General features: G+C 49.1%; 1 protein-coding gene across 1 annotated transcript; it reads right to left on the bottom strand.

Annotated features, from left to right (window-relative positions):
* Window positions 1-26677, bottom strand: ncf4 (neutrophil cytosolic factor 4). The gene is made up of 10 exons (XM_055663360.1): window positions 26206-26677; window positions 25331-25415; window positions 23739-23892; window positions 14672-14742; window positions 11391-11518; window positions 10301-10358; window positions 9508-9606; window positions 8498-8652; window positions 6692-6757; window positions 1-3521 (listed from the first exon to the last, which is right to left on the bottom strand). The coding sequence occupies exons 1-10, from the start codon at window positions 26229-26231 to the stop codon at window positions 3320-3322; spliced, it is 1044 nt and encodes a 347-aa protein (XP_055519335.1). The 5' UTR covers window positions 26232-26677; the 3' UTR covers window positions 1-3319.

The following is a 26677-nucleotide window of genomic DNA, read 5'->3' as shown; positions in this document are numbered from 1 at the left end:
GGAAACACTTTTTTTCACAGAGGGTGGTGAGTCTGTGGAATTCTCTGCCTCAGGTTCTCTGGATGCTTTCAAGAGAGAGCTAGATAGGGCTCTTAAAAATAGCGGAGTCAGGGGATGTGGGGAGAAGGCAGGAACGGGGTACTGATTGGGGATGATCACAGTGAATGGCGGCGCTGGCTCGAAGGGCCGAATGGCCTCTACTCCTGCACCTATTGTCTAACTTCCAACAACCGAGTGAGGACATTTGTCAAAGGGCTTTAGAAGAAGAAGAAGGAAGTGGAAATGGCAATCAGTCTTCAAGATCCAGGGTGGACAAAAATGCTGGAGAAACTCAGCGGGTGAGGCAGCATCTATGGAGCGAAGGAAATAGGTGACGTTTCGGGTGATGAATTTACCAGCAGGGAACAGGTTTAGAGTCTCGCTGCTGATGGTTTAATTGTTGCTGGAATCGATAGCTGAGCCCACGTGGTATTTAATGGTTCCAACTAAAGCAAACATTACAGGTTCGTTTCCAGAGGGAATATTGGCAAGTGAAGAGTTGTAAAAAGCATGGCAAACTCCGCTGAATAACAGGGCAATCAGCCCAGCTTGGTAATCTAGAGTCTGAAGGAGGGTCCCGACAAGGGTTGCCAACATCCCATATATTGGTTTATCCCGTGTGGGACCACCCTTGTCCCATATTTGACTGCTACCACTCGTGTCGCCACTGGATTTTCAACATGTTCAAAATTGTTGCGACTATGCTGAAAGTCGCCGAAAGAAATCGCGTAAGTGATCCAGGCCCTTTTACTGTTCGTGAAATAGTGAATCAATTCACAGAGACTGGCTTTTTAAAATTACCTATTTTAATATTTAACATTTAATTTTCTCAGCTGGCGTTTGATCTGCTGGCTCCAGATCCAGGGCCCAGCCTCCAGATACAGTCCACAACGTTGTAGTAATCTTGTACAGTGAGATTAGTTTGGTTTAGTTTATTGCCTCGGAACTTGTACGTCCTCTCCGTGACCACGTGGGTTTTCTCCGGGTGCTCTGGTTTCCCTCCCACACTCCAAAGTCGAGCGGGTTTGTAGTTTAATTGGCTTCGGGCAAGTTGTGAAATTGTGTAAGATTCAGGAGTTTGTTTGCCCCCTAACAAGGAAAGACATCTGCTGGCTACGTTAACGGAAGATCGTCCCGTCAACGGAGAGCTCGAGGCTCCCGACCGCGGGAGAACAAAGAACTAAGAAAGAACTAAGTTACAGAGATAGGTTGAATAAGTTAGGTCTTTATTCTCTGGAGCGCAGAAGGTTAAGGGGGGACCTGATAGAGGTCTTTAAAATGATGAGAGGGATAGACAGAGTTGATGTGGACAAGCTTTTCCCTTTGAGAATAGGGAAGATTCAAACAAGAGGACATGACTTCAGAATTAAGGGACAGAAGTTTAGGGGTAACATGAGGGGGAACTTCTTTACGCAGAGAGTGGTGGCGGTGTGGAATGAGCTCCCAGTGGAAGTGGTGGAGGCAGGTTCATTGGTATCATTTAAAAATAAATTGGATAGGCATATGGATGAGAAGGGAATGGAGGGTTATGGTATGAGTGCAGGCAGGTGGGACTAAGGGGAAAAAAAAAATTTGTTCGGCACGGACTTGTAGGGCCGAGATGGCCTGTTTCCGTCCTGTAATTGTTATATGGTTATATGGTTATAAGGGAAGAGATTGAACTTCATTTCACCTTCCACCACAGTGAGGAATGTGGAGGGGTCACTGTGGTGGATGTTTATGTTAAAATGTATTTTGTGTGGCTTGTTGCTTTTTATTTGTATGACTGTTTGACAGATCATATTCCTCGTATGTTGCAAAACATACTTGGCTTATAAAGTATTATTGGTGATGATAAATCCGATAGTGTGCTGTGTCTTTTCTATTTTTATTTTATATGGATGTATGGTAATCTGATTTCTTCTCTGTAAAGTTTGGCTTCCACGAGATTTGATTTAAAAGTGCTATATAACTAAAAATTACATACTATTGTATTGTATTAGAAACATTGAAAATAGGTGTAGGAGGAGGCCATTCGGCCCTTCGAGCCAGCACCGCCATTCATTGTGATCATGGCTGATCGTCCCCTATCAATAACCCGTGCCTGCCTTCTCCCCGTATCCCTTGACTCCACTAGCCCCCAGAGCTCTATCTAACTCTCTCTTAAATCCATCCAGTGGCTTGGCCTCCACTGCCCTCTGTGGCAGGGAATTCCATGAATTCACAACTCTCTGGGTGAAAAAGTTTTTTCCCACCTCGGTCTTAAATGACCTCCCCTTTATTCTAAGACTGTGTGTGGCCCCTGGTTCTGGACTCGCCCAACATTGGGAATATTTTTCCTGCATCTAGCTTGTCCAGTCCTTTTATAATTTTATGTGTTTCTATAAGATTCCCCCTCATCCTTCTAAACTCCAGTGCATACAAGCCTAGTCTTTTCAATCTTTCCTCATATGACAGTCCTGCCATCCCAGGGATCAATCTCTGTGAACCTACTGCCAATCACAAGGATGTCCTTCCTCAAATTAGGAGACGAAAACTGTACACAATACTCCAGGTGTGGTCTCACCAGAGCCCTGTACAACTGCAGAAGAATCTCTTTACTCCTATACTGAAATCCTCTTGTTATATTGTAAGTAGGGGTTGATCACTAGTCAACACAGACTTGGTGGGCCGAAGGGCCAGTTCCCACACTGTATCTGTATCAAAGTCTGAAATATTGAGTTTAGTTTGGTTTAGAGATACAACACAGGAAAGGGCTTCAGCCCACCGATCCCGCACCGATCAGCGATCATCCCGCATGCTAATACTATCCTACACACTCAAGGGAAAATTTACAATGTGCATTGGTCAATCAACCTACAAACCTGTACGTCTTTGGAGTGTGGAAGGAAACCGGAGCACCTGGAGAAAACCCACGCAGGTCACGGGGAGAAGGTACAAACTCAGTAGTCGGGATCGAACCCGGGTCTCTGGCCCTGTGTGGCAGCAGCTCTACCCGCTGCACCACTGTGCCACCCTCCCATGCCTTCAATGGCTACAACCGATGGCCAAAAACAGAAATTGAAGATCAGCGGATGATTGTCGTTGCTGGAAGCTGGAGAACATCTTTCAACAAATGCATCCTCGAAGCAAGGCGAGAGACGGGAGCTGACGTACGCCCGTCCAAAACCAGATGTAGAAGAACTTAGTTCCCACTTCAGTGAAAAGGGGATCAGTCATGACAATATTAAATGATCTCCAAGTTAGTATTGCAGCAAAGAGGCTAATCCGTTAAACTGGCCATTAGTCGGTGGGTGGTGGTTCAAGGGTTGATGTTGTAGATGGTGAAATCGTGCTTCCTGCTCACGTGCACGCGCCACGGGGCAAAGTCGGCCTTGGTGACCTTTGGCCTTTCCTCAGCCTCCACCGCCATCAGCTCCAAGTCCGTGTCGTCCAGGATACGCACCAGGTCTCCTTCCGGGTCGCAGTAGTTGAGAGCGATGTCCTCAGTCGCAAATTCAGCCCTGGGAGGCGTGAGAAAATGGAAGGGCGAGAACGTGAGTGGCATTACGTTGAGGATTGGACGATCGCAACGCTTATGGAAGGTTTAGATCACTGAGTACCGAAGGTACTGAAGGTATGGGTAGACACTGAAGGTATGGATAGGACAGGTTTAGAGGGATACTAGACCAAGTGCAGACCCGTTGGGTCTGCTCCCCCAACGCAGGCGTTCCCTACCCGTAGCCCCCACGGGAGACGTGGTCCTCCAAGTCAAGCCGTTCCCGCAGTCAGCAGTGCGGCTGTTTTTAAATGGCGTCTTTGAGGCGCGATGCGGGCGCCAGCAGCCGTTATGGTCGCTGGCCAGCAGGAGGCGCCAAAATGAGTGAGTGGTGGGGGGGGGGGGGGAGAAGGATTTTATTAAAAATGTGTACATAAACACGACTAAATTTAATGAGGAGTTGATACTTGGATTGAAAAGTGAAATCTCTACCGGAATGGAAAAAATCTGGGCGTTTCTGGGTCTGGTGTTGGCGTAGCAACGAATCAAAGGCTGGCAACCACAAGTCAGGCAGAAACACACACAGCCAGCCGGCCACAGAGTTTTAATATATTACTAGACCAAGTGCAGACCCGTTGGGTCTGCTCCCCCAATGGTGTGATCCCCCAACCCAATATTCCACCATGCACCGTCTCCTCCAATGGAACTGAGCCCGTTCCCAAATGTAAGTTTCCAGCACTCCCCTGCCTCCCTCAATTGCACCTCCCCAGCCTGCTGCAGCAGTGAGAAGTTCAGTGTTCCTGTCTTGCAACTTTGTTTCGAAGTGTGTTGGAAGCTGATAGGAAGGAGCAGCCGTCAACGAATCAAAAGGCAGGAAGGGATCCGTACTGCAGGCGGACGGACGGGGGACGGATTTGAGTTTTATATACTAATAGATAGATAGATAGATAGATATGGGCCAAACGCAGGCAGGTGGGACAGGTTGGTCGGCATGAGCAAGATGGGCCAAAGGGCCTGCTCCAATCCACTGCCAAAATCTCAATAAAGCGAATAAGAGCAGAGGAAACAGAACTGATTGGATTGAAGGTGGACACTAAATGCTGGAGTAACACAGTGGGAAAGGCAGCATCTCTGGAGAGAAGGAATGGGTGACCTTTAGAGTCGAGATCCTTCTTCCTACACATTCCTTCTCTCCAGAGATGCTGACTGAGTCACTCCAGCATTTCATCATCATAATCATACTTTATTAGCCGAGTATGTTTTGCAACATACGAGGAATTTGATTTTGTGTCTATCTTCAGTGTAAACAGTTCCTTATCACTGGTTGGATTGTCCAGCTGGGAGGCAGCATGAAGCTGATGGGCTGAATGGCCTTCTCCATCTCAATAAGGATCCTAATTAGAGTCAAAGAGCCATTGAGCATGGAAACAGGTGAACGGGTGAAATGGGAACGGATGCAGGTGAGATACAGGTAAGGGGAGGGGGGGGAGGGGGGGAGGGGTGGGGGTCGGTGTTTTTGGAATTGTTACATAAAATTATACAGTCGTAGAGTGATACAGCATGGAAACAGGCCCTTCGGCCCGACTTGCCCACACCGACCAACATGCCCCATCTACACTAGTCCCACCTGCCTGCGCTTGGTCCATATCCCTCTAAACCTGTCCCATCCATGTACCTGTCTGACTGTTTCCTAAATGTTGTGAAGGTCCCATTTTGTGTCTATCTTCAAGACATTTCTTGATGAGAACGGGTGTCAGGAGTTATGGGGAGAAGGCAGGAGAATGGGATTAGGAGGCAGAGATCAGCCATGATTGAATGGCGGAGTAGACTGGATGGGCCGAATGGCCTGATTCTACTCCTATAACATGTGAACGTGTACAAATTTGGTATAATGACCAGGAAACATGTTCCCGATGTTGGGGGAGTCCAGAACCAGGGGCCACACAGTTTAAGAATAAGGAGTTAGCCATTTAGAACGGAGACGAGGAAACACTTTTTCTCACAGAGAGTGGTGAGTCTGTGGAATTCTCTGCCTCAGAGGGCAGTGGAGGCCGATACTCTGGCTACCTTCAAGTGAGAGCTAGATAGGGCTCTTAAAGATAGCGGAGTCAGGGGATATGGGGAGAAGGCAGGAACTGGGTACTGATTGGGGATGATCAGCCATGATCACATTGAATGGCGGTGCTGGCTCGAAGGGCTGAATGGCCTCTACTCCTGCACCTATTGTCTGTTGTCTATTGTCCATAGCCCCATTGAATACACGCTGAACTCCACGTGCCCACATTCCCATCCAAGTCTGGAATTCCAATGGAAAAAATACATTTCCTATTCAAAACATTGGATATAGTGGTTCTCGGCCAAGAATACTCTGGTGTTGAATGTTGTAAATGGCTCATTTATTCTGCTCCATTCCCCTGCCAAAATCCCATTCTCTTTACTTTAGAGATACAGCGTGGAGATACAACAGGCCCTTCGGCCCACCGAGTCCGCGCCGACCAGCAATCACCCCGTACACTAGCACTACCCCACACACACTAGGGGCAACTTACATAAAGAAATGAGTTAGCCTACACACCCGCACGTCTTTGGAGTGTGGGAGGAAACCGGAGCACCCGGGGAAAACCCACGCAGGTCACGGGGAGAACCTGCAAACTCCGTACAGACAGCGCCCGTTCTCAAGGATGGAACCCGGGTCTCTGGCGCCGTGAGGCAGCAACTCCACCGTTTATTTACCCAGAGAAGAGGAATGAAGAACTGCAGGTTTAAAGTGAGTGGGGGAAGATTGAACAGGGCTCTGAGGGGGAACCTTTTCCACACAAAGGTTGGTGGGTGTATGGAATGAGCTGCCAGAGGAGGTCGTTGAGGTAGGGACTATTATGGCATTCAAAAAGACAATTGGATTGAGGCATATGGACTGAAGGCGATGAAATGTGATGAGCATAGATGAGACATCTTGGTGAGTTGGGCTGAAGGGCCTCCATCTGTAAGTTCTCCCCCGAACCGCGTGGGTTTTCTCCGGGTGCTCCGGTTTCCCCCGAGTGCGCGTGTGTAGGTTGGTGCTAGTGTACGGGGTGATCGCTGGTCGGCACAGGCTCGATGGGCCGAAGGGACTCCTTGACTCTAAATGAGCAAAGCCAAAACCGTTAGCAGAGGTCTCATTACAAGGAGATTGTTGAGTCACAATGACAACTGTACCTCATCTTGGACAAGAGCATCTTGTATTCTGGCTGCAGAGAGATGCCGGTCTTCAGGTAGATGTCCCTGCAACAGGAGCAATGCATAGATTAGTGTAGTTTATATAGACAATAGACAACAGGTGCAGGAGTGGGCCATTTGGCCCTTCGAGCCAGCAACGCCATTCAATGTGATCATGGCTGATCATCCCCAATCAGTACCCCGTTCCTGCCTTCTCCCCATATCCCCCGACTCCGCTATCTTTAAGAGCCCTATCTAGCTCTCTCTTGAAAGCCTCCAGAGAACCTGCCTCCACCGCCCTCTGAGGAAGAGAATTCCACAGACTCACAACTCTCCGTGTGAAAAAGTGTTTTCTCGTCTCCGTTCTAAATGGCTTACTCCTTATTCTTAAACTGTGTGTGTGGCCCCTGGTTCTGGACTCCCCCAACATCGGGAACATGTTTCCTGCCTCTAGCGTGTCCAAACCCCTAACAATCTTAAATGTTTCAATGGGATACCCTCTCATCCTTCTAAACTCCAGAGTGTACAAGCCCACAGCCGCTCCATTCTCTCAGCATATGACAGTCCCGCCATCCCGGGAATTAACCTGGTGAACCTGCACTGCACTCTGTGTGATGGGGCTCTTAAGTGATGGTTTTATTTCAAATTTTATATCCAGCCTTCAGCGGTTCTTCAGCGAAGCCTGCTATGATTATATAGTCGCCGCTGCTGCCCTCTCCTTAATGCTCTCAGAGGAAAGCGAACTACCAGCGGACGCCATTAGACTAAAAAACAGGACTGCTCAGCGGCTCAGGGCTGCTCCTTACCTGGGAGGTAGTGAAGGATGGAGGTTATTGATATTTATTTAGTTGTTTATCTTTAAAAAGCTCAGAGGGGATAGAGCCTTTTCATGTTACATGCTATTCCCATGTCGCCTAAAAATAGTCTAAAGGGCCAGTCCCATTTGCCGAGTTTTTTCGGCGACTGCCACCGTCACATCAGTTTCCGCCAAAAGACTTTGAACATCTCGAAATCCAACGGCCGTACACTTGAAATGCTCTGCTGCCTCAGAGGTCATTGCGTCGCAGATCAGTCAATGATGCAAACGGTTGACTAAAGTCGGCCAGAGGGTGTGACAGGCCTTTTACCCCACTGATCACATCTTTAAATCCTCCACTAAAAACCTTTGATGATTCTCACAAAAGATTTTGGGAGATGCCTGGCTTGACTGGAATGCTGTGAGAAGGGGTGGGTCGAGGAGAAAGAGCAATGGACTGTTCATATTCATGTGCTAGGCTGCTTTGCCATTCAATATGATCATGGCCGATGATATTTATTCTCTCCATTGAATCCCCTTATCTAACTTAATATAGTCTTTTAATTTTTATTCCAGAGATTCGTTTAGTTTTTATAGTTTCCCCCTTATCCTTAAGTCGTCTTAATGGTTTTAGTAGTTTGTAATAACTTTTTGTTGATTTCCCATGTACAGCACTTTGTGGTAACTGATGTTGTCTAAAAGCGCTTTATAAATAAAGTTATTATTATTATTATTATTATTAAAAATAGTCTAAAGGGCCAGTCCCATTTGCCGATTTTTTTCGGCGACTGCCACCGTCATATCAGTTTCCGCCAAAAGATTTTGAATATCTCGAAATCCAACGGCGACAAAACAAAATGTTGCGACACTTGAAAAAACTCCGCTGCCTCCATATGTCATTGCGTCGCCAATTTTCCGTTGACCTTATACGTCAGTCAATGATGCCAACAGTCGCCGAAAAAAATCGGCAGGTGTGACAGGCCCTTAGGTGGGACAGGACCATCACTCACCTGATCTCACAACAGTGTTCTTTGTGGTAGACACAACGGAACCAATGAGCCACGATCCTCCTGTCCTCCTGAATGGCGGCCACCTCTTGCGATAAATCTTTGATGATTCTCACAAAAGATTTTGGGAAGATGCCTGTGCAGTGACTGTGAATGCCCTAGTGAGAAGGGGTGGGTGATGACAGAGGAGGGGAAGAGAGCAATATTAGCCGGTGAACACGTGTAAAAGGATCATAGAAACATAGAAACATAGAAATTATGTGCAGGAGTAGGCCATTCTACAGGAGTAGACTGTGACGTTCCACTAAGGTCAGCCATCGTCCTCCCTCCGCCTGTTCCACCGTTGAGGTCTTGGTTGGATTGACTCTTTGTCAGAGACCTCCCCCTCGACCTTACCGCCATGGGTGGCCCTACCAGGAGCGTAGATAGCTCCAGACGGCATCGCTCTCAGGATCTCAGGACCACACAAGCTTCTCCACCACGACAAGGTGACAATCCGTGGAGACAATAAACGTGTGTTCATTCATTCACTCATTCATTCATTCATTCATGCATGCATGCATTCACTCAGTAATTCATTCATTCATTCATTCATTCATTCATTCATTCATATCATCCATTCATTCACTCACTCACTCACTCATTCATCATTCATTCACTCACTCACTCATCATTCATTCATTCATACATTCATTCATTCATTCACTCATCATCATTCATTCACTCATTCACTCATCATTCATTCATTCATTCATTCATTCACTCATTCATCATCATTCATTCATTCATTCATTCATTCATTCAATCATTCATTCATTCATTCATTCAATCATTCATTCATTCATTCATTTCATTCATTCATTCAATCATTCATTCATTCAATCAATCAATCATTCATTCATTCATCCGTGTCCTTGTCCTTACACCAACACACACACACTTCAAGAGACCAGGATAGGCCATTTAAATCAACCGCTGAACACTTCAGCTAACCTATATCTTCACAGACTTACCTCGAACCACTGTTCGTTAACTTTCTTCAGCAGATAGATGATGTCGCCAGCTTTGAATGTCAATTCCAAGTCATTTGCCCCAGTAAAGTTATACAGAGCCTGTGGGGACAGAGAGAGAAAGAGAGGCTTCAGTGAACCCCATATCCCTTGATTCCGTTAGCCCTAAGAGCTCTATCTAACTCTCTGTTGAAAACATCCAGTGAATTGGCCTCCACTGCCTTCTGTGGCAGAGAATTCCACAGATTCCACAACTCTCTGAGTGGAAAGGTTTTTCCTCATCTCAGTCCTAAATGGCCAACCCCTTATTCTTAAACTGTGTGTGACCCCCTGGCTCTGGACTCCCCCCAACATGGGGAACATGTTTCCTGATGTCACCCATTCCTTCTCTCCAGTAGATGCTGCCTCACCCGCTGAGTTACTCCAGCTTTTTTGGCCACCTTCGATTTTTCCAGCATCTGCAGTTCCTTGTTAAACATTAGCAACAGCCGGTGTCAGCACCAATGTGCCTCTTTATTTTAGAGACACAACATAGAAGCAGGCCATTCGGCCCACTTTCTCATCCACTCCCTACACTCCGGGTGCTCCGGTTTCCTCCCACACTCCAAAGACGTGCAGGTTTGTAGGTTAATTGGCTTCTGTATATCGTCCGAGTGTGTAGGATAGAGCTATTGAATGGAGGCGATCGCTGGCCAGCATGGACTCGGTGGGCCGAAGGGCCTGTTCCCAGTCGTGACACTGAACTAAACCAAACAGCGACCATGGGGCATTAGATCGACACTCCCCACACACTCACCTCAGCCCAGGGCTTCTCATCTTCCAGGATCACTCCTTCCCTTACAGTCTTGGTTTGGCTGAAAAACAAAGGAAGGCCTGTCAGTGGAGACACAAGGAATTGGATCCAGTACATCGAACAGTTAATAGACAATAGGTGCAGGAGTAGGCCATTTGGCCCTTCGAGCCAGCACCGCCATTCAATGTGATCATGGCTGATCATCCACAATCAGTACCCCGTTTCTGCCTTCTCCCCATATCCCCTAACTCCGCTGTCTTTAAGAGCCCTATCTAGCTCTCTCTTGAAAGCATCCAGAGAACCTGCCTCCACCGCCCTCTGAGGCAGAGAGAATTCCTTTATCATCGTGACTTTTTTGCATATCTTTCAATCATTGTTCCATATCTCTCACAGGTTGAACGTGCAAACTCCGTATAGACAGCACCCATAGTCAGGATAAAACCTACCGCTGCATGCCCAGTATCAGGATTGTACCTGAAAGTGCTGTTACAGTCACAGGGTGATACCGTGTAGAAACAGGCCCAACTTGCCCACACCGCCCAACAATGTCCCATCTACACTAGTCCCACCTGCCCACGTTTGGCCCACATCCCTCCCAACCTGTCCCATCCATGTGTACCTGTCCAAATGTTTCTTAAATGTTGGGGAAAGTCCCTGCCTCAACTACCTCCTCTGGCAGGGATGCAAGTAATGGGGCTGTCCCACTTACGCAACTTTTTCGGTGACTGCCGGCGGCATAGGTAGTTGCTGGTCGGCAAAAATTTTCAACGCGTGAAATATCCAGCAGCGACCAGAAAGATGCTACGACTCTTTGGGCGACTGCTCACGGCTGTACGGGCTTCACCCCGCGACACGGTCGTGAGTCATCGCCCAAAGAGTCGTGGCGTCTTTCTGATCGCCGCTGGACGTTGAACATTTTCGCCGACCTGCAACGACCTATGACGGGTGCAGGCAGTCGCCGCAAAAGTCGCGTAAGTGGGACAGCCCCGTTAAGAGTTAATGGACTCGCGATTGAGAGAGAACATAGCACGCAGTCAGCAAGTTCGGGGCCCCGAGTCTGTCGCTGGATATTTCGATCGCTAGAGGTACTCACACTCTGCGGGTCGGTGGCCTCAGCCTCCGGAGGGACTTTGGTACCTGCACGCTGTCCTCCTTGGTCTGGTAGAAGAAAATCCGCAAATCCTCATCCAGGAGAATCCAGGCTGGAAGGGCCAAGAGTTTCTGGAATTTTGGTAAAAATTTGGAAAAGGATCAGTCAAAAGAAAACAGGTGGGAAAGTTCGAGGACCATTCGGCCCATCTCCGCCATTCAAACCATGGCTGATATATCTCACCGTCCTAACCCAATTTTCCTGCCTTCTCCTCATAACCCCTGACACCCGCACTAATCAAGAATCTATCTATCTCCGCCTTAAAAATATCCACTGACCTGGCCTCCACAGCCTTCTGTGGCAATGAGTTCCACAGATTTTAAAGAAAATCCTCCTCATCTCCTTGTTAAAGGAACGTGCTTTAATTCTGAGGATGGGCCTCTGGTCCTAGACTCACCCACGAGAGGAAACATCCTCTCCACATCCACTCTATCCAGGCCTTTCACTATTCGGTAAGTTTCAATGAGTTTTAATATCACCCCCTCATCCTTCTAAACTCCAGCGAGTCCAGGCCCAGTGCCGACAAACCCTCATCATAGGTTAACCCACTCATTCAGCTGCACCTTAAACCTATGTCCTCTGGTCCTCGATTCCCCTACTCTGGGCAAGAGACTCTGTGCATCTACCCGATCTATTCCTCTCGTGATTTTATACACCTCCATAATATCACCCCTCATCTCTATAAGATCACCTTTTTCACACTGAGAGTTGTGAGTCTGTGGAATTCTCTGCCTCAGAAGGCGGTGGAGGCCCGTTCCCAGGATACTTAACTCCCTACATTGGGCTCTTAAAAATAGCGGAGTCAGGGGATATGGGGAGAAGGCAGGAACGGGGTACTGATTGTGGATGATCAGCCACGATCACATTGAATGGCGGTGCTGGCTCGAAGGGCCGAATGGCCTACTCCTGCACCATTGTCTATCATCCTGCGCTCCAAGGAATAGAGTCCCAGCCTCCTCGCCCTCTCCCTGTAGCTCACACCCTCGAGCCCTGGCAACAGCCTGCTAATTTTTTACCTTTATCTCCCTGCTTTTCCTGAAGTCACGATCTCATTGCATGAAATTTGAGCAATGTACATAGACTGAATCGAACAATTTGTATAGCCTCCGAAAATGTCGGATGAATTTTTCCCACGGTTCATGTACTGTATATATTTATTATCTGAGTAAAGTCTATTTTGAAGGAAACAAAATAAATCCAAAACAGTGTTTCCTGGAAGTCTCTGTGTACCTGTTGTATTAAGGTGTGGTCACTTCTCTTCACCTTTCAACTGTGTGAATTATTTCCTGGTGATTGCAGCATTGTTCTGAAACCAGTTGGCCTGCTATTCATTCAACGAAACTAAACTAAACTAAACTCAGATATAGAATAGTTTAGATAAACTAAACCTCAAAAATGCTGGAGAAACTCAGTGGGTGAGGCAGCATCTATGGAGAGAAGGAATGGGCGACGTTTCGGGTTGAGACCCTTCTTCAGATTGGGAGCTTTGTACATGCGAATTCAACACTTTACAATTTACATTTCACCAGCTCTGCACTTCAAAACGTACTTGTTTAGTAATTGTGTCTGAAGAAGGGTCTCGACCCGAAACGTCGCCTATTTCCTTCGCTCCATAGATGCTGCCTCACCTGCTGAGTTTCTCCAGCATTTTTGGGTTTAGTTTATCTAAACTAGTCTATATCTGAGTTTAGTTTAGTTTAGTTTAATGTAGACAAAAATGCTGGTGAAACTCAGCGGGTGAGGCAGCATCTATGGAGCGAAGGAATAGACGACCTTTCGGGTCGAGATCCTTCTTCAGACTGATGTGGGGGTGGGAAGAAGAAAGAAAGAGGCGGAGACAGTGGGCTGTGGGAGAGCTGGGAAGGGGAGGGGAAGGAGGGAGAAAGCAAGGACTACCTGGAATTGGAGAAGTCAATGTTCGTTCCGCTGGGGTGTAAACTACCCTAGCGAAATATGAGGTGCTGCTCCTCCAATTTGCGGTGGGACTCACTCTGGCCATGGAGGAGGCCCAGGACAGCTGAACGTTTAGTTTAGTTTAGAGATACAGCGCGGAAGAAGGCCATTCGGCCCACCGAGTCCGTGCCGACCAGCGATCCCCGCACACTAACACTATCCTACACACACACTGGGGACAATTTACATTTACACCGAAGCCAATTAACCTGCAAACCTGTACGTTTTTGGAGTGTGGGAGGAAACCGAAGATCCCGGAGAAAACCCACGCGGGTCACGGGGAGAACGTGCAAACTCCGCACAGACAGCAGCCGTGGTCAGGATCGAACCCGGGTCTCTGGCGCCGTGAGGCAGCAACTCTACCGCTGTTTCACCGATACCGGATTATTATTTGGAATAAATGATGGCGGGACATTGTGAGGTTTGCCATAAGCAGGTCCTTTCAAGTCGGTTTATAGCTGTTATACATGTGTTGGAATGATAATGGCCACAGTCGCTGTTGCAAACATTGATGGTCCCCATTAGTGGTCCTTTGATGTCTAACTCCGCGGGCAGCAGAGAGGCAACACTAATTGCCAACACATAAACCCAGTTGCACTTGGCATCATTTGTTGTCAAAAGAGATTCTGAAAGATCTGAGGTCGACAAAAAAGCTGGAGAAACTCAGCGGGTGAGGCAGCATCTATGGAGCGAAGGAAATAGGTGACGTTTCTGGGATCATTGTAAATTGTTCCTAGTGTGTGTGGGGTAGTGTTAGTTTGGAGGGATATGGACCGAATGCATGAATGTTTAGGAAACAGTTAAACCCCTGTCCCACTGTACGAGTTCATTCCAAGAGTTCTCCCGAGTTTGCCCTGATTCCAACTCGGAGATTTACGGTAATGGCCACTCGGGGCTCTCGTTCATCATGTTGAAAAATCTTCACGAGTCTTCCCGTGCTTACCTGCCGTTAGCGAGTCTTCCCGTGTACCTGCCGTTAGCGCTACGAGGCGTCCCCGAGCTCCGACGTACCCGCTACGTTCATTCTCCGTGTGACCACGAGTTTGATTTTTTAAAAACTCGGGAGAGCTCTTGGAATGAACTCGCACAGTGGGACAGGGCAGGTTTGGAGGGATATGGACCAAACCTGAGTTCCTCCAGCGTTTTTGCCCAACTTCGATTTTTCCAGCATTCTTAAACATTCTAAAAGATCTGAAGCATGCCCTGAGGATACGGACGAATAGCGATCTGGAGAGAGGGGGGGGGGGTTAGTTGTTTAAAGGTATTCCCACCTTCATGTAGATGTTGAGTTCGTGAATCCGTTTCTCTGCAATCTCCTGCTTGTTGCCAAGGTAAACCTTCCCTAAGTTGGAACAAGAAGATCGAATCAAAAGCAGAACCGGCATATGGGGAACGGGGGTGTGTGGGGGGGGACTCGAGAGAGAAAAGACCCCCTAACCTCAACTCTGTTACCAGGGCTGCAGTTTACTGTCAAAACTCACAAACCTAGACCTCATGTGTGGGAAGGAACTGCAGAGAGAGTCATAGAGTGATACAATGTGGAAACAGGCCCTTCGGCCCAACTTGCCCACACTGGCCAAGTCCCACAATGTCCCAGCTACACTAGTCCCACCTGCCTGCTCTTGGTCCATATCCCTCCAAACCTGTCCATATCCATGTACCTGTCTTAATGTTTCCTAAACGTTGGGAAAGTCCCAGCCTCAACTATCTTCTCAGACAAAATATTGATTTCCCTAACTTCAAGTAACCCTTGCATTCCCTCTCTCTCTGTCCCTCCCCCATCCATACCAGCTTCAAAGTCGGCTTGTTGAGTCTCATTGTCGGCAACTCATTCTCACCCAGCCCACAGCTAACAATGGCCTGTTTCCTGCATCAAAGTTACCTTTTTGCATATCTTTCATTCATTGTTTCTATATTTCTCTACATCACCGTCTACACCCCTAGTTTCCCTCTCCCCCCGACTCTCAGTCTGAAGAAGGGTCTCGACCCGAAACGTCACCTATTCCTTCTCTCCAGAGATGCTACCTGACCCGCTGAGTTACTCCAGCATTTTGGTGTCTATTTACACTGATACCTGCCCACAGGTGATCAATGTCCCTCCATTCACCTGTGTGAAAAAAGGGTTTCAACCCGAAACGTCACCCATTCCTGACCCAGCTTCCTGTGCCTATTCCTAAAGTTCTGTTCCTCCTCTGACTCCATCTACACCTCACGCTGCCTCAGCAAGGCCACAGCATAATCAAGGACCAGTCTCACCCCGGGCTACTCCATCTTCCCCCCTCTGCAAAATAACTGAGCATTTTGGGATCAGGGAAGAGAGGGGTCGTGGGGGGGGGGGGGTTGCAAATGGGAATGTTCGGAGGTTAGTTAACAAAAATTGGAGAAGTCCAAGGAAGATTGTTCCCGATGTTGGGGAAGTCCAGAAGAAGGGGTCACAGTTTAAGGATAAGGAGGAAGTCTTTTAGGACCGAGATGAGAAAAAAAAAATTCACACAGAGAGTGGTGAGTCTGTAGAATTCTCTGTCACAGAGGGTAGTTGAGGCCACACAGTTCATTGGCTATATTTAAGAGGGAGTTAGATGTGGCCCTTGTGGCTAAAGGGATCAGGGGGTATGGAGAGAAGGCAGGGATGGGATACTGAGTAGGATGATCAGACATGATCATATTGAATGGCGGTGCAGGCTCGAAGGGCCAAATGGCTTCTACTCCTGCACCTATTTTCTATGTTTCTATGTTTCCCGTGGTTTGCTTAAATCGCTTCCAGATGTAGCCAAGAGTTTAAGGAGTTTTCTTTTTGGAAAGAATGTGAAGTTGTAATTATAAGATCACAGAGGGATTGAGGGTTTGTACTAGAAATGATGCCAAGAACATCACAATTGTCCAGTGTGTGGGTTTTCTCTGAGAGCTCCCAAAGACGTGTGGTTGATCGACCCTCTGTCATTTGGCCCCTAGTGTGCGGGTGAGCTGTGGAACCTGTGGGGGGGGGGGGGGGGAGGGGGGGGGAGGGGGGGGGGGGGGGGGGGGGGGGGAGCTAATGGCGATGGGACTGTGGAGGGGAATATAATGGTTTTGAGGAGGTTTCGCCCAACACCTCCGCTCGGTCCGCATTAACCAACCTGATCTCCCGGTGGCTCAGCACTTCAACTCCCCCTCCCATTCCGAATCCGACCTCTCTGTCCTGGGCCTCCCCCATGGCCAGATGAGCACCACCAGTAATTGGAGGAGCAGCACCTCATATTCCACTTGGGCAGTCTGCACCCTAGCGGCATAAACATTGACTTCTCCAATTTCCGTTAACCCTTACTATCTCCTCGCATTCTCAGCTCTCCCTCAGCCCCCGGGCTCCTCCTCTTCCTTTCTCCTTTCTTCTCCCCACCCTACATTAGTCTGAAGAAGGGTTTCGGCCCAAAACGTTGCCTATTTCCTTCGCTCCATAGATGCTGCTGCACCCGAGTTTCTCCAGCACTGTTGTCTACCTATAATAGTTTTGAGTTTAGGTTTAGAGAAACAGCGCGGAAACGGGCCCTTCGGTCCACCGAGTCCGCACCGACCAGCGATTCCCGCACACTAACACTATCCTGCGCACACGCACGCACGCACGTACGCGCACGTACGCGCACGCACACACACACACACACACACACACACGGGGACAATTTACTATTGCACCAAGCCAATTAACCTACAAACCAAGTCAAGTCAAGTTTATTTGTCACATACACATACACATACAAGACGTACAGTGAAATGAAAGTGGCAATGCCCGCGGGAATGTGCAAAACCTGCAGGGGTGGTAGGAGAATTGCACGGACTCAAAACTCTCTGGGTGAAAAAATGTTTCCTCGTCTCCGTTCTAAATGGCCGACTCCTTATTCTTAAACTGTGTGTGTGTGGCCCCTGGTTCTGGGGTTACGACCTCTGGTCCTAGACTCTCCCACTTTACTAACCAAGAACGTTGGCATTAATGTAGCATTGGGACAAATGGGTGATTAACGGGCAGCATGGACTCGATGGGCTGAAGGGCCTGCTGCTTCCATGCTGTCTCCCTCTCAGAAAATGAATTACGCTGCCTAGCCAATTCTGTTCCTTTAGTCAAGATCTAAAGACTAACATTTCTGGAAAGGGCTGGAGTTTCTTGGCAACATGTTGGGCACAGGCATTATAGCTGACGGGTCTATTCCAGTGTTGCGCTGTTCTCTAGTCTCTGAAATAATACAGTGGATTTCAGCTCCATTGTAAGAACGGCACTACAAAAATCACAGAATACCCTTGCATAGAATCGTAGAGTCAGGTAGAAACAAGGAACTGCAGATGCTAGTTTGCCAAAGAAGACACAATGTGCTGGAGTAACTCAGAGGATCAGGCAGCATTTCAGGAGCAAGGTGATAGCTTTCTTCCCCCTCAACCCCTTACCATCAGTCTGAAGAAGGGTCCCGACCCGAAACATCACCAATCCATGTTCTCCAGAGATGCTGCCTGACCCGTTGAGTTTCTCCAGCACTCTGTGCCTTGTTTTAGTTTTATAGTTTAGGGGTACAGAGGGGAAACATTCGGGGCCAGCTGATGCTCGCACATTAACACTACACTAGGGACAATTTACAATTTGACCAAGCCAATTAACTGATAAACTACAAATCTTTGGAGGAAACCGGAGCACCCGGAGAAAACCCACGCAGGTCACGATGGGAGAACGTACTCTATGTATTGTGGGCCTCTCGACTTCCTGCATCCTTCTGGGATCCAATTTTCGCCTCCCACGCAGCCTAGCTCTAATCATCCCGACTCTGCTGATCAGACATTCAGCTACTAAAATCCCTTGTTCCATTACAAGCTGTTTGTGGAATTAAAGATGTCGGCCTGAGTGGTGGCTGTGAAGAGAAGCAGGCGTACATTTGGCGCTAAACGCTCTCAGCCTCCAAAGCTGTCCCGAGGCAGAGCTAATGAGTGAACAGCAAACAGCACTGATCCATCTCGGCAGGCAGCGAGGCCTAACGCAAACTGGAGGAGCAGCACCTCATATTTCACTTGGGCAGCTTGCACTGCACGCCAGTGGTATGAACATTGACTTCTCTAACTTCAAGTAACCCTCTCGCTCCCTCCACCCCCCACCCAAGTTGTTGTGCTAGTTTCAAAGTTGTCCTGTTGAGTCTCATTGTCTGTTACAGGCCTGTCCCACTTACGCGACTTTTTCGGCGACTGCCGGCACCCGTCAGAGGTCGTCGCAGGTCGCCGAGAATTTCCAACATGTTGAAAATTCAGCGGGGACCAGGAAGACGCTACGACTCTTTGGGCGACTGAGGAGACAACTCACAACCGTATAGGCGACATGTCTGCACTGGGGTGAAGCCTGTACGGTCATGAGTAGTCGCCCAAAGAGTCGTACCTTGTTCTGGTCGCCGCTGGATTTTCCAACATGTTGAAAATATTTGGCAACCTGCAACGACCTATGATGGGTGCCAGCAGTCGCCGAAAAAGTCGCGTAAGTGGGACAGGCCCGTAACTCGTTAACACCGGGCCCACAGCTAACAATGGCCTGTAAGGCCATTTCCTCAGGGAAGCACAACCTGGACTCTAACCCAGAGGGGGTGAATCTGACCTTCTACCACAGACGGCTCGGAGAGGCCGATCGAGAGCCTGCTTGACATACTGCATTACACCATGGGGTATGAGGGAGCTGCAGCCATGGCAGACAGGGAGAGGCTTCAATGGAGGGTAACTATGGACAGCGCAGAAGCACATTGTCTGCTGGGTGCCCATCTCCCCACTGAGTTTCTCCGGCATGGATTGATTGACCTGATCTACACCTCCCGCTGCCTTAGCATGGCAACTCGGGCAAAGAAGACAGGAGCCCAGGTCAAAGTACAGCTCCCAATCCTGCGTTTGGGACTGTTTCGGTCCCTGCTGCCCTCTGGAAGGCGCTATAGGTGCATCAAATCCTTAGGACAAATAGGACTCAGGAATAGTTGCTTTCCGAAAATTATAACTACTCTTTAATTTCAAAATTGAAGGTCGCACAAGCCCGCACTGACTTCACAGGTCCCAACAGTCCGGTTTTCCATCTGTATATATTCGTATTGTAGCGCCGCAGAATTGTGCACCTATAAGTGGGACAGGCCCCCCCCCCCCCCACCGGGCCCACAGCTAAACAGTGGCCTGTCTCCTTCATCATCATTCTTTCTTTCATTTTGTTTTCTCTACATCTGTTTCTCTGTTTTTTCTACCCCTGAAACTGATATGGTATGCGGGGGACGCTGAGGGTACGAGGGCCAGCTTTTGTATTTCATCTGTGTCATGTCTAGTGACAATAGAAACATGGAAATAGGTCTATCCATATCTTCATCATCATTACTTTCTATGACATGATCTTCCCATTCATTTTGTACCTGCCTTCTCTATACTCTCCCCTAGCATCAGGGCCATCTATATCCCTCGTAAATATCCCCTCAACTACCCTCTGTGGCAGAGAGTTCCAGAGATTCACCACTCTCTGTGTGAAAAAAAGTTCTCCTCATTCATCTCGGTTTTAAAAAGGATTTCCCCCTATCCTTAAGACTGAGAGTGTTGGTGTGCGGGATCGCTGGTCGGCACGGACTGGGTGGGCCGAAGGGCCTGTTTCCGCGCTGTATCTCTAAACATCTCTGTGTCTCCATCTACCCCTGACACTCAGTCTGAAGAAGGGTCTCAACCTGAAACGTCACCTATTCCTTATCTCCTGATATGCTGTCTGTCCCGCTGAGTTACTCCAGCATTCGGTGGAGACCGGCATCTGCAGTTCACTTACAAACCTGCGCGCCTTTGGTGTGTGGGAGGAAACCGGAGCACCCGGAGAAAACCCACGCAGGTCACGGGGAGAACGTGCAAACTCCGTACAGACAGCACCCGCAGTCGGGATGGAACCCGGGTCTCCGGCGCTGCAAGCGCTGTAAGGCAGCAACTCTACCGCTGCGCCACCATCTTGTAATGGTCCTGACTGCTTCTCTGGGTCTGCTCTGCTCTGAATATAAGATGGCACCAAGCTGGAATGGGTGCAGGGATATTTACAAGGATGTTGCCAGGACTCGAGGGTCTGAGCTGCAGGGAGAGGTTGAGCAGGCCTGGACTCTATTCCTTGGAGCGCAGGAGGATAAGGGATGATCTTATAGAGGTGAATAAAATCATGAGAGGAATAGATTGGGTAAATGCACAGTAGACAAAAAATGCTGGAGAAACTCAGCGGGTGAGGCAGTATCTATGGCGAAGTTTCAGATCTAAACCCTATTCCTTCTCTCCGTAGATGCTGCCTCACCCGCTGAGTTTCTCCAGCATTTTTTCTCCACTTTAGATTTTTCCAGCATCTGCAGTTCCTTCTCAAACGGATAGACGCACAGTCTCTTGCTCAGAGTGGGTGATTCGAGGACCAGGGGAAAGGATTTAAAGGGAATTTGAGGGGTAACTTTTCCACACAAAGGGTGGTGGGTGTATGGAACGAGCTGCCAGAGGAGGTAGTTGAGGTTAGGACTATCTGAATTTTTTTAGAAACAGTTAGACAGGTGCATGGATAGGACAGGTTTGGAGGGATATGGACCAAGCGCAGGCAGGTGGGACTAGTGTAGATGGGACATGTTGGCCTGATGTGGGCAAGTTGGGCCAAAGGGCCTGTTTCAATGCTGTATCACTCTATGTAATTCTACTGATAGCACTGACATCTGGTGTTGGAAATGAATACTGCAGGAATCCAACTACAGGCTCCGTCTGGGCCTGTGCTCGCTGGAGTTTAGAAGGATGAGCGGGCACCTCATTGAAACTTACCGAACCGTGAAGGGCCTGGATAGAGTGGATGTGGTGGGAGTGTTACCAATGGTTTTTTTAAATTTTTTAAATTTTTTAATAAAATCCCACTTTTCTAATTATTTTTGATTTAAAACATTTGTCAGAACCCTCCAGCTTTTGTCTGTGTCATTAACCACTTCTGCTATCTAAAAGCAGTCCTTAAATTTGCACAGAGTTGATGTGTCATGCACACTGATCACGCAAGTACATTATTGTACCATTGAAACGTAGAAAATTGGTGCAGGAGTAGGCCATTCGGCCCTTCGAGCCAGCACCGCCATTCAATATGATCATGGCTGATCACCCAGAATCAGTATCCCGTTCCTGCCTTCTCCCCATATGCCTCGATTCCGTTAGCCCCAAGAGCTAAATCGAACTCTCTCTTGAATACCTCCAATGAATTGGCCTCCACTGCCTTCTGTGGCAGAGAATTCCACAGATTCACAACTCTCTGGGTGAAAAAGTTTTTCCCCATCTCAGTCCTCTATTCTTAAACTGTGTGTGACCCCTGGTTCTGGACTCCGCCCAACATCGGGAACATGTTTCCTGCATCTAGCCAGTCCAATCCCTGAAGAATGTTATATGTTTCCATAAGATATCCAGTGAATACAAGCCCAGTTGATCCATTCTTTCATCATGTGCAAATCCTGCCATCCCGGGAATTAACCTGGTGAACCTACGCTGCACTCCCTCAATAACAAGAAGGGTCCCGACCTGAAAAGGGGTAGCAAGGTGGCACAGCGGTAGAGTTGCTGCCTCATGGCACCAGGGACCCGGGTTCAATCCTGACTATGGGTGCTGTCTGTACGGAGTTTGTACGTTCTCCCCGTGACCTCATGGGTTTTCTCCGAGATCTTTGGTTGAGATTAGAAAGATGAGGGGAGGGGGGAACTCAATGAAACTTACCGAATAGTGAAAGGCTTGGATAGAGTGGATGTGGAGAGGATGTTTCCACTGGTGGGAGAGTCTAGAGTCTAGGACTAGAGGTCACAGCCTCAGAATTAAAGGATGTTCCTTTAGAACGGAGATGAGAGGGAATTTCTATAGCCAGAGGGGGGTGAATCTGTGGGATTCTTTGCCACAGACGGCTGTGGAGGCCAATTGATATTTTTAAGGCAGAGATAGAAATATTCTTGATCAGTACGGGTGTCAGGGGTTATGGGGAGAAGGCAGGAGAATGGGGTTGAGAGGGAGAGATAGATCAGCCATGATTGAATATTGGGGTAGACTTGATGGGCTGTAATGGATCTTGGTTGGCATGGGCAAGTTGGGCCACTGCACCTGTGTCTGTGCTGGGTGCTTCCATAACTCTATGACCCACTGAGTTTCTCCGGCACTTTATGTTTGATTGCACCTGAAGTCTCGTGGGTCTGAGAGAAATTATATTCTCCTATTTTGTGCCGGGACCTCGCCGTGCAGGTCCAAGTCGGTCGGGGACCGGGATAACACACGGACTTCCCGTGTCTGTTCACGTGTCCCGTGACATCCGTGTCTCGGCCCGTGACCCTCCGCGTCCCGCCGCGTGACGTCCACATTTCATCCCGTGACCATCCCCGTCCCGTCCCCTCATAACAAGAGGAGTCGAGTATAGGAGCAAATAGGCCCTTCTGCAGTTGTACAGAGCCCTAGTGAGACCACACCTGGAGTATTGTGTACAGTTTTGGTCCCCTAATTTGAGGAAGGATATTCTTGCTATTGAGGGAGCCCAGCGTAGGTTCACCAGGTTAATTCCCGGGATGGCGGGACTGTCATATGCTGAGAGAATGGAGCAGCTGGGCTTGTACACACTGGAGTTTAGAAGGATGAGAGGGAATCTCATTGAAACATATAAGATTATTAAGGGTTTGGACACGCTAGAGGCAGGAAACATGTTCCCGATGTTGGGGAAGTCCAGAACCAGGGGCCACACAGTTTAAGAATAAGGGGTGAGCCATTTAGAACGGAGACGAGGAAACACTTTTTCTCACAGAGAGTGGTGAGTCTGTGGAATTCTCTGCCTCAGAGGGCGGTTCTCTGGATGCTTTCAAGAGAGAGCTAGATAGAGCTCTTTAAGATAGGGGATATGGGGAGAAGGCAGGAACGGGGTACTGATTGGGGATGATCAGCCATGATCACATTGAATGGCGGTGCTGGCTCAAAGGGCTGAATGGCCTACTCCTGCACCTATTGTCTATTGTCTATTGTCTATAATCACATTGAATGGCAGTGCTGGCTCAAAGGGCCGAATGGCCTACTCCTGCACCTATTGTCTATTGTCTATTGTCTATGATCACATTGAATGGCGGTGCTGGCTCAAAGGGCTGAATGGCCTACTCCTGCACCTATTGTCTATTGTCTATAATCACATTGAATGGCGGTGGTGGCTCAAAGGGCCGAATGGCCTACTCCTGTACCTATTGTCTATTGTCTATTGTCTATAATCACATTGAATGGCAGTGCAGGCTCAAAGGGCTGAATGGCCTACTCCTGCACCTATTGTCTATTGACTGCCGTGCGACCATCCGCGTCTCGTCCCGTGTCCGGACCTACCTGGCAGAGCCGGCAAGACGCAGGTGTTGAAGTTCTTGTTGTTCTCTGGGTCGAACTTGCCCTTGAGCTTCACCTGGAGGTTGTGGAATTGTCGGTAACGGCGATATATGAAGTACCTCGCGTCTCCCTTCTGCTTCACCTGGATCACAAACATCTGGAGGGACGCAAGAGCAACTTTAGTGCCCAGCCACGCGCAGGACAGAGAGCAACCCTGACATAAGAAGCTGACTGACCTAAATCCATGTTGTCGGAGCAGCATTAGCCCAATGGAGTAACTCAGCGGGTGAGGCAGCAACTCTGGAGCAAAGCAATAGGCGACGTTTCGGGTCGAGACCCTTCCTCAGACTGATGAGGTGGTGGAGGTGGGAGTGGGTGCGGGAAGAAGAAAGAAAGAGGCGGACACAGTGGGCTTGTATGAGAGCTGGGGAGGGGAGGGGAAGGAGGGAGAAGGCAGGGACTACCTGAAATTGTCCAAGCCAATGTTTATAGGGCCAGGGCCAACAATGGTGGTCATAAGTTCATAAGGTTAATAAGGAGCAGAATCAGGCCATTCGGCCCATCTAGTCTACTCCGCCATTCAATCATGGCTGATCTATCTCTCGCTCCTAACCCCATTCTCCTGCCTTCTCCCCGTAACCCCTGACACCCGTACTAATCAAAAACCCATCAGATACCCAAATGACTTGTGGCCTCCACAGCCGTCTGAGGCAAAGAATTCCACAGATTCATCGTCCTCTAGCTAAAGAAATTCCTCCTAATCTCCTTCCTAAAGGAATGTGCTTTAATTCTCAGGCCGTGCCCTCTGGTCCTAGACTCTCCCACTAGTGGAAACATCTTCTCCACATCCACTCTATCCAGGTCTTTTCACTATTGGGTAAGTTTGGATGAGGACCACAACCCCCCTCATCCTTCTATTGCGTACAGTTTTGGTCTCCAAATCTGAGGAAGGACATTATTGCCATAGAGGGAGTGCAGAGACGGTTCACCAGACTGATTCCTGGGATGTCAGGACTGTCTTATGAAGAAAGACTGGATAGACTTGGTTTATACTCTCTAGAATTTAGAAGATTGAGAGGGGATCTTATAGAAACTTACAAAATTCTTAAGGGGTTGGACAGGCTAGATGCAGGAAGATTGTTCCCGATGTTAGGGAAGTCCAGGACAAGGGGTCACAGCTTAAGGATAAAGGGGAAATCCTTTAAAAAACCGAGATGAGAAGAACTTTTTTCACACAGAGAGTGGTGAATCTCTGGAACTCTCTGCCACAGAGGGTAGTTGAGGCCACAGTTCATTGGCTATATTTAAGAGGGAGTTAGATGTGGCCCTTGTGGCTAAGGGGATCAGAGGGTATGGAGAGAAGGCAGGTACGGGATACCGAGTTGGATGATCAGCCATGATCATATTGAATGGCGGTGCAGGCTTGAAGGGCCGAATGGCCTACTCCTGCACCTAATTTCTATGTTTCTATGTTTCTATGTTTCTACAGTCCAGCGAGTGCAGGCCCGGTGCGGCCAAAGGCTGGCCGTATGTCCACCCTCTCGTTCACATGGATACAGCAGGGGAACCTGCCCCTTTAAGGAACAAACACTTACAAAGTAGGCCGAGATTCCTTTGCCCTGTTCCACATCGGCGACGTGAGCAGAAACCGGCACATCGTCAGGTAGCTGCTCGTAGTCACTGTGGGAGGGGGGGGGTTAGAGTAAAACCACAAATAAGCTTTAAACCCACCCCTGACCTCTTCCCTCTGCCCCTTGCCCCTTGCCCCCTCACCTCCTTTGCCCTTTGACGCAACCCCCCCCCTATCCCACCCCACCCCAATCTCGCTCTTGCTCTCGCCCGCTTAACACCATCTCAATCTAGAGAGATCTTTGATAACCTCTGTTTGTCCAGCCACCCCCCCCCCCCTCAGTGCCACCCCTCCCCCCCCTCTGTCCACCCCCCCCCTCAGGTGCCACCACCCCCCCTAACCCCCCCCCCTCTGTGCCACCCCCTGTGCCACCCCTCCCCCCCAGTCACCACCCCCTACCCCCCCCCTCCCCCTCCCCTCAGTGCCCTCCCCCACTGTGCCACCCCTCCCCCCCCCCAGTGCCACCCCTCCCCCCTCTGTGCCACCCCTCCCCCCTCAGTCCACCCCTCCCCCCCTCTGTGCCACCCCCCTCCTCTCCTCCCCCACCCCTACATTCTCACCTCCCCTATCCCTCCCCCACAAACACCCCCCCCACTCCTTCACTTTCTCACCTCTGTGTGCCACACCCCCCCCCCCACCTTCTCACCTCTCCTGTCCCTCCACCCCAACCACCCCTACTTTCTCACCTCCCCCCCCACATACTCCATATACTCCTCACACCCACAGACCCCCCACCACCATCCCCCAGTCTCTGAAACAGAGGGGCAAAGAAACCACCCCTACCCCCACCCCACCACCACCCCCTACCCCACCCCACCACCACCACCCCCCCCCCCTCACCTCTCTCCCCTCAGCTGTTGGTGCATCGTAGTAATTAGTAGTTGGTCTCCCGGAGAAACGAGGTGAATAAATCCAAAACAGTGCAGTGGCCGAGACAGAGAGAGAGAAACAGAGAGAGACACAGAGAGAGCACTGTAAAGTTAGCCGCCTCCTGCAGCTCGGTGAAACTGGTTTAAGGAAGTCAGTGGGTGCTGCCTTGCATATTGTGACAGAGTGCTACGTGCTTAAAACCCGTCAGCCCTTCTGCAGCTCAAAAGACGGAATAAAACTCGCAAAAGCAAATCAGCAGGTGGGAGAGTCCCGCAGTCTCAGAATTAAAGGGCGTTCCTTCAGGAAACGCTAGAGGCAGGAGACATGTTGGGGGGAGTCCAGAACCAGGGGCCACACACACACACACACACACACACAGTTTAAGAATAAGGGGTAAGCCATTTAGAACGGAGACGAAGAAACACTTTTTCACCCAGAGAGT

The sequence above is a fragment of the Leucoraja erinacea genome, chromosome 37, assembly GCF_028641065.1.
Source record: "Leucoraja erinacea ecotype New England chromosome 37, Leri_hhj_1, whole genome shotgun sequence".
In the NCBI taxonomy this organism is placed as follows: domain Eukaryota; kingdom Metazoa; phylum Chordata; class Chondrichthyes; order Rajiformes; family Rajidae; genus Leucoraja; species Leucoraja erinaceus.
Note: the sequence above shows the minus strand (reverse complement) of the source record. Positions and strands in the feature narration are given on the sequence as shown.

Bases quoted from the DNA above. Each gene is read 5' to 3' on its own strand.
- ncf4 (XM_055663360.1), bottom strand. From the start codon at position 26,231: ATGCACCAACAGCTGAGGGGAGAGAG. The intron at 25,416-26,205 runs GTGAGGGGGGGG...CCCCTCCCACAG, and splicing joins CAACAGCTGAGGGGAGAGAG to TGACTACGAGCAGCTACCTG. The intron at 14,743-23,738 runs GTAGGTCCGGAC...GTTCCAACTTAG, and splicing joins CGTCTTGCCGGCTCTGCCAG to GGAAGGTTTACCTTGGCAAC.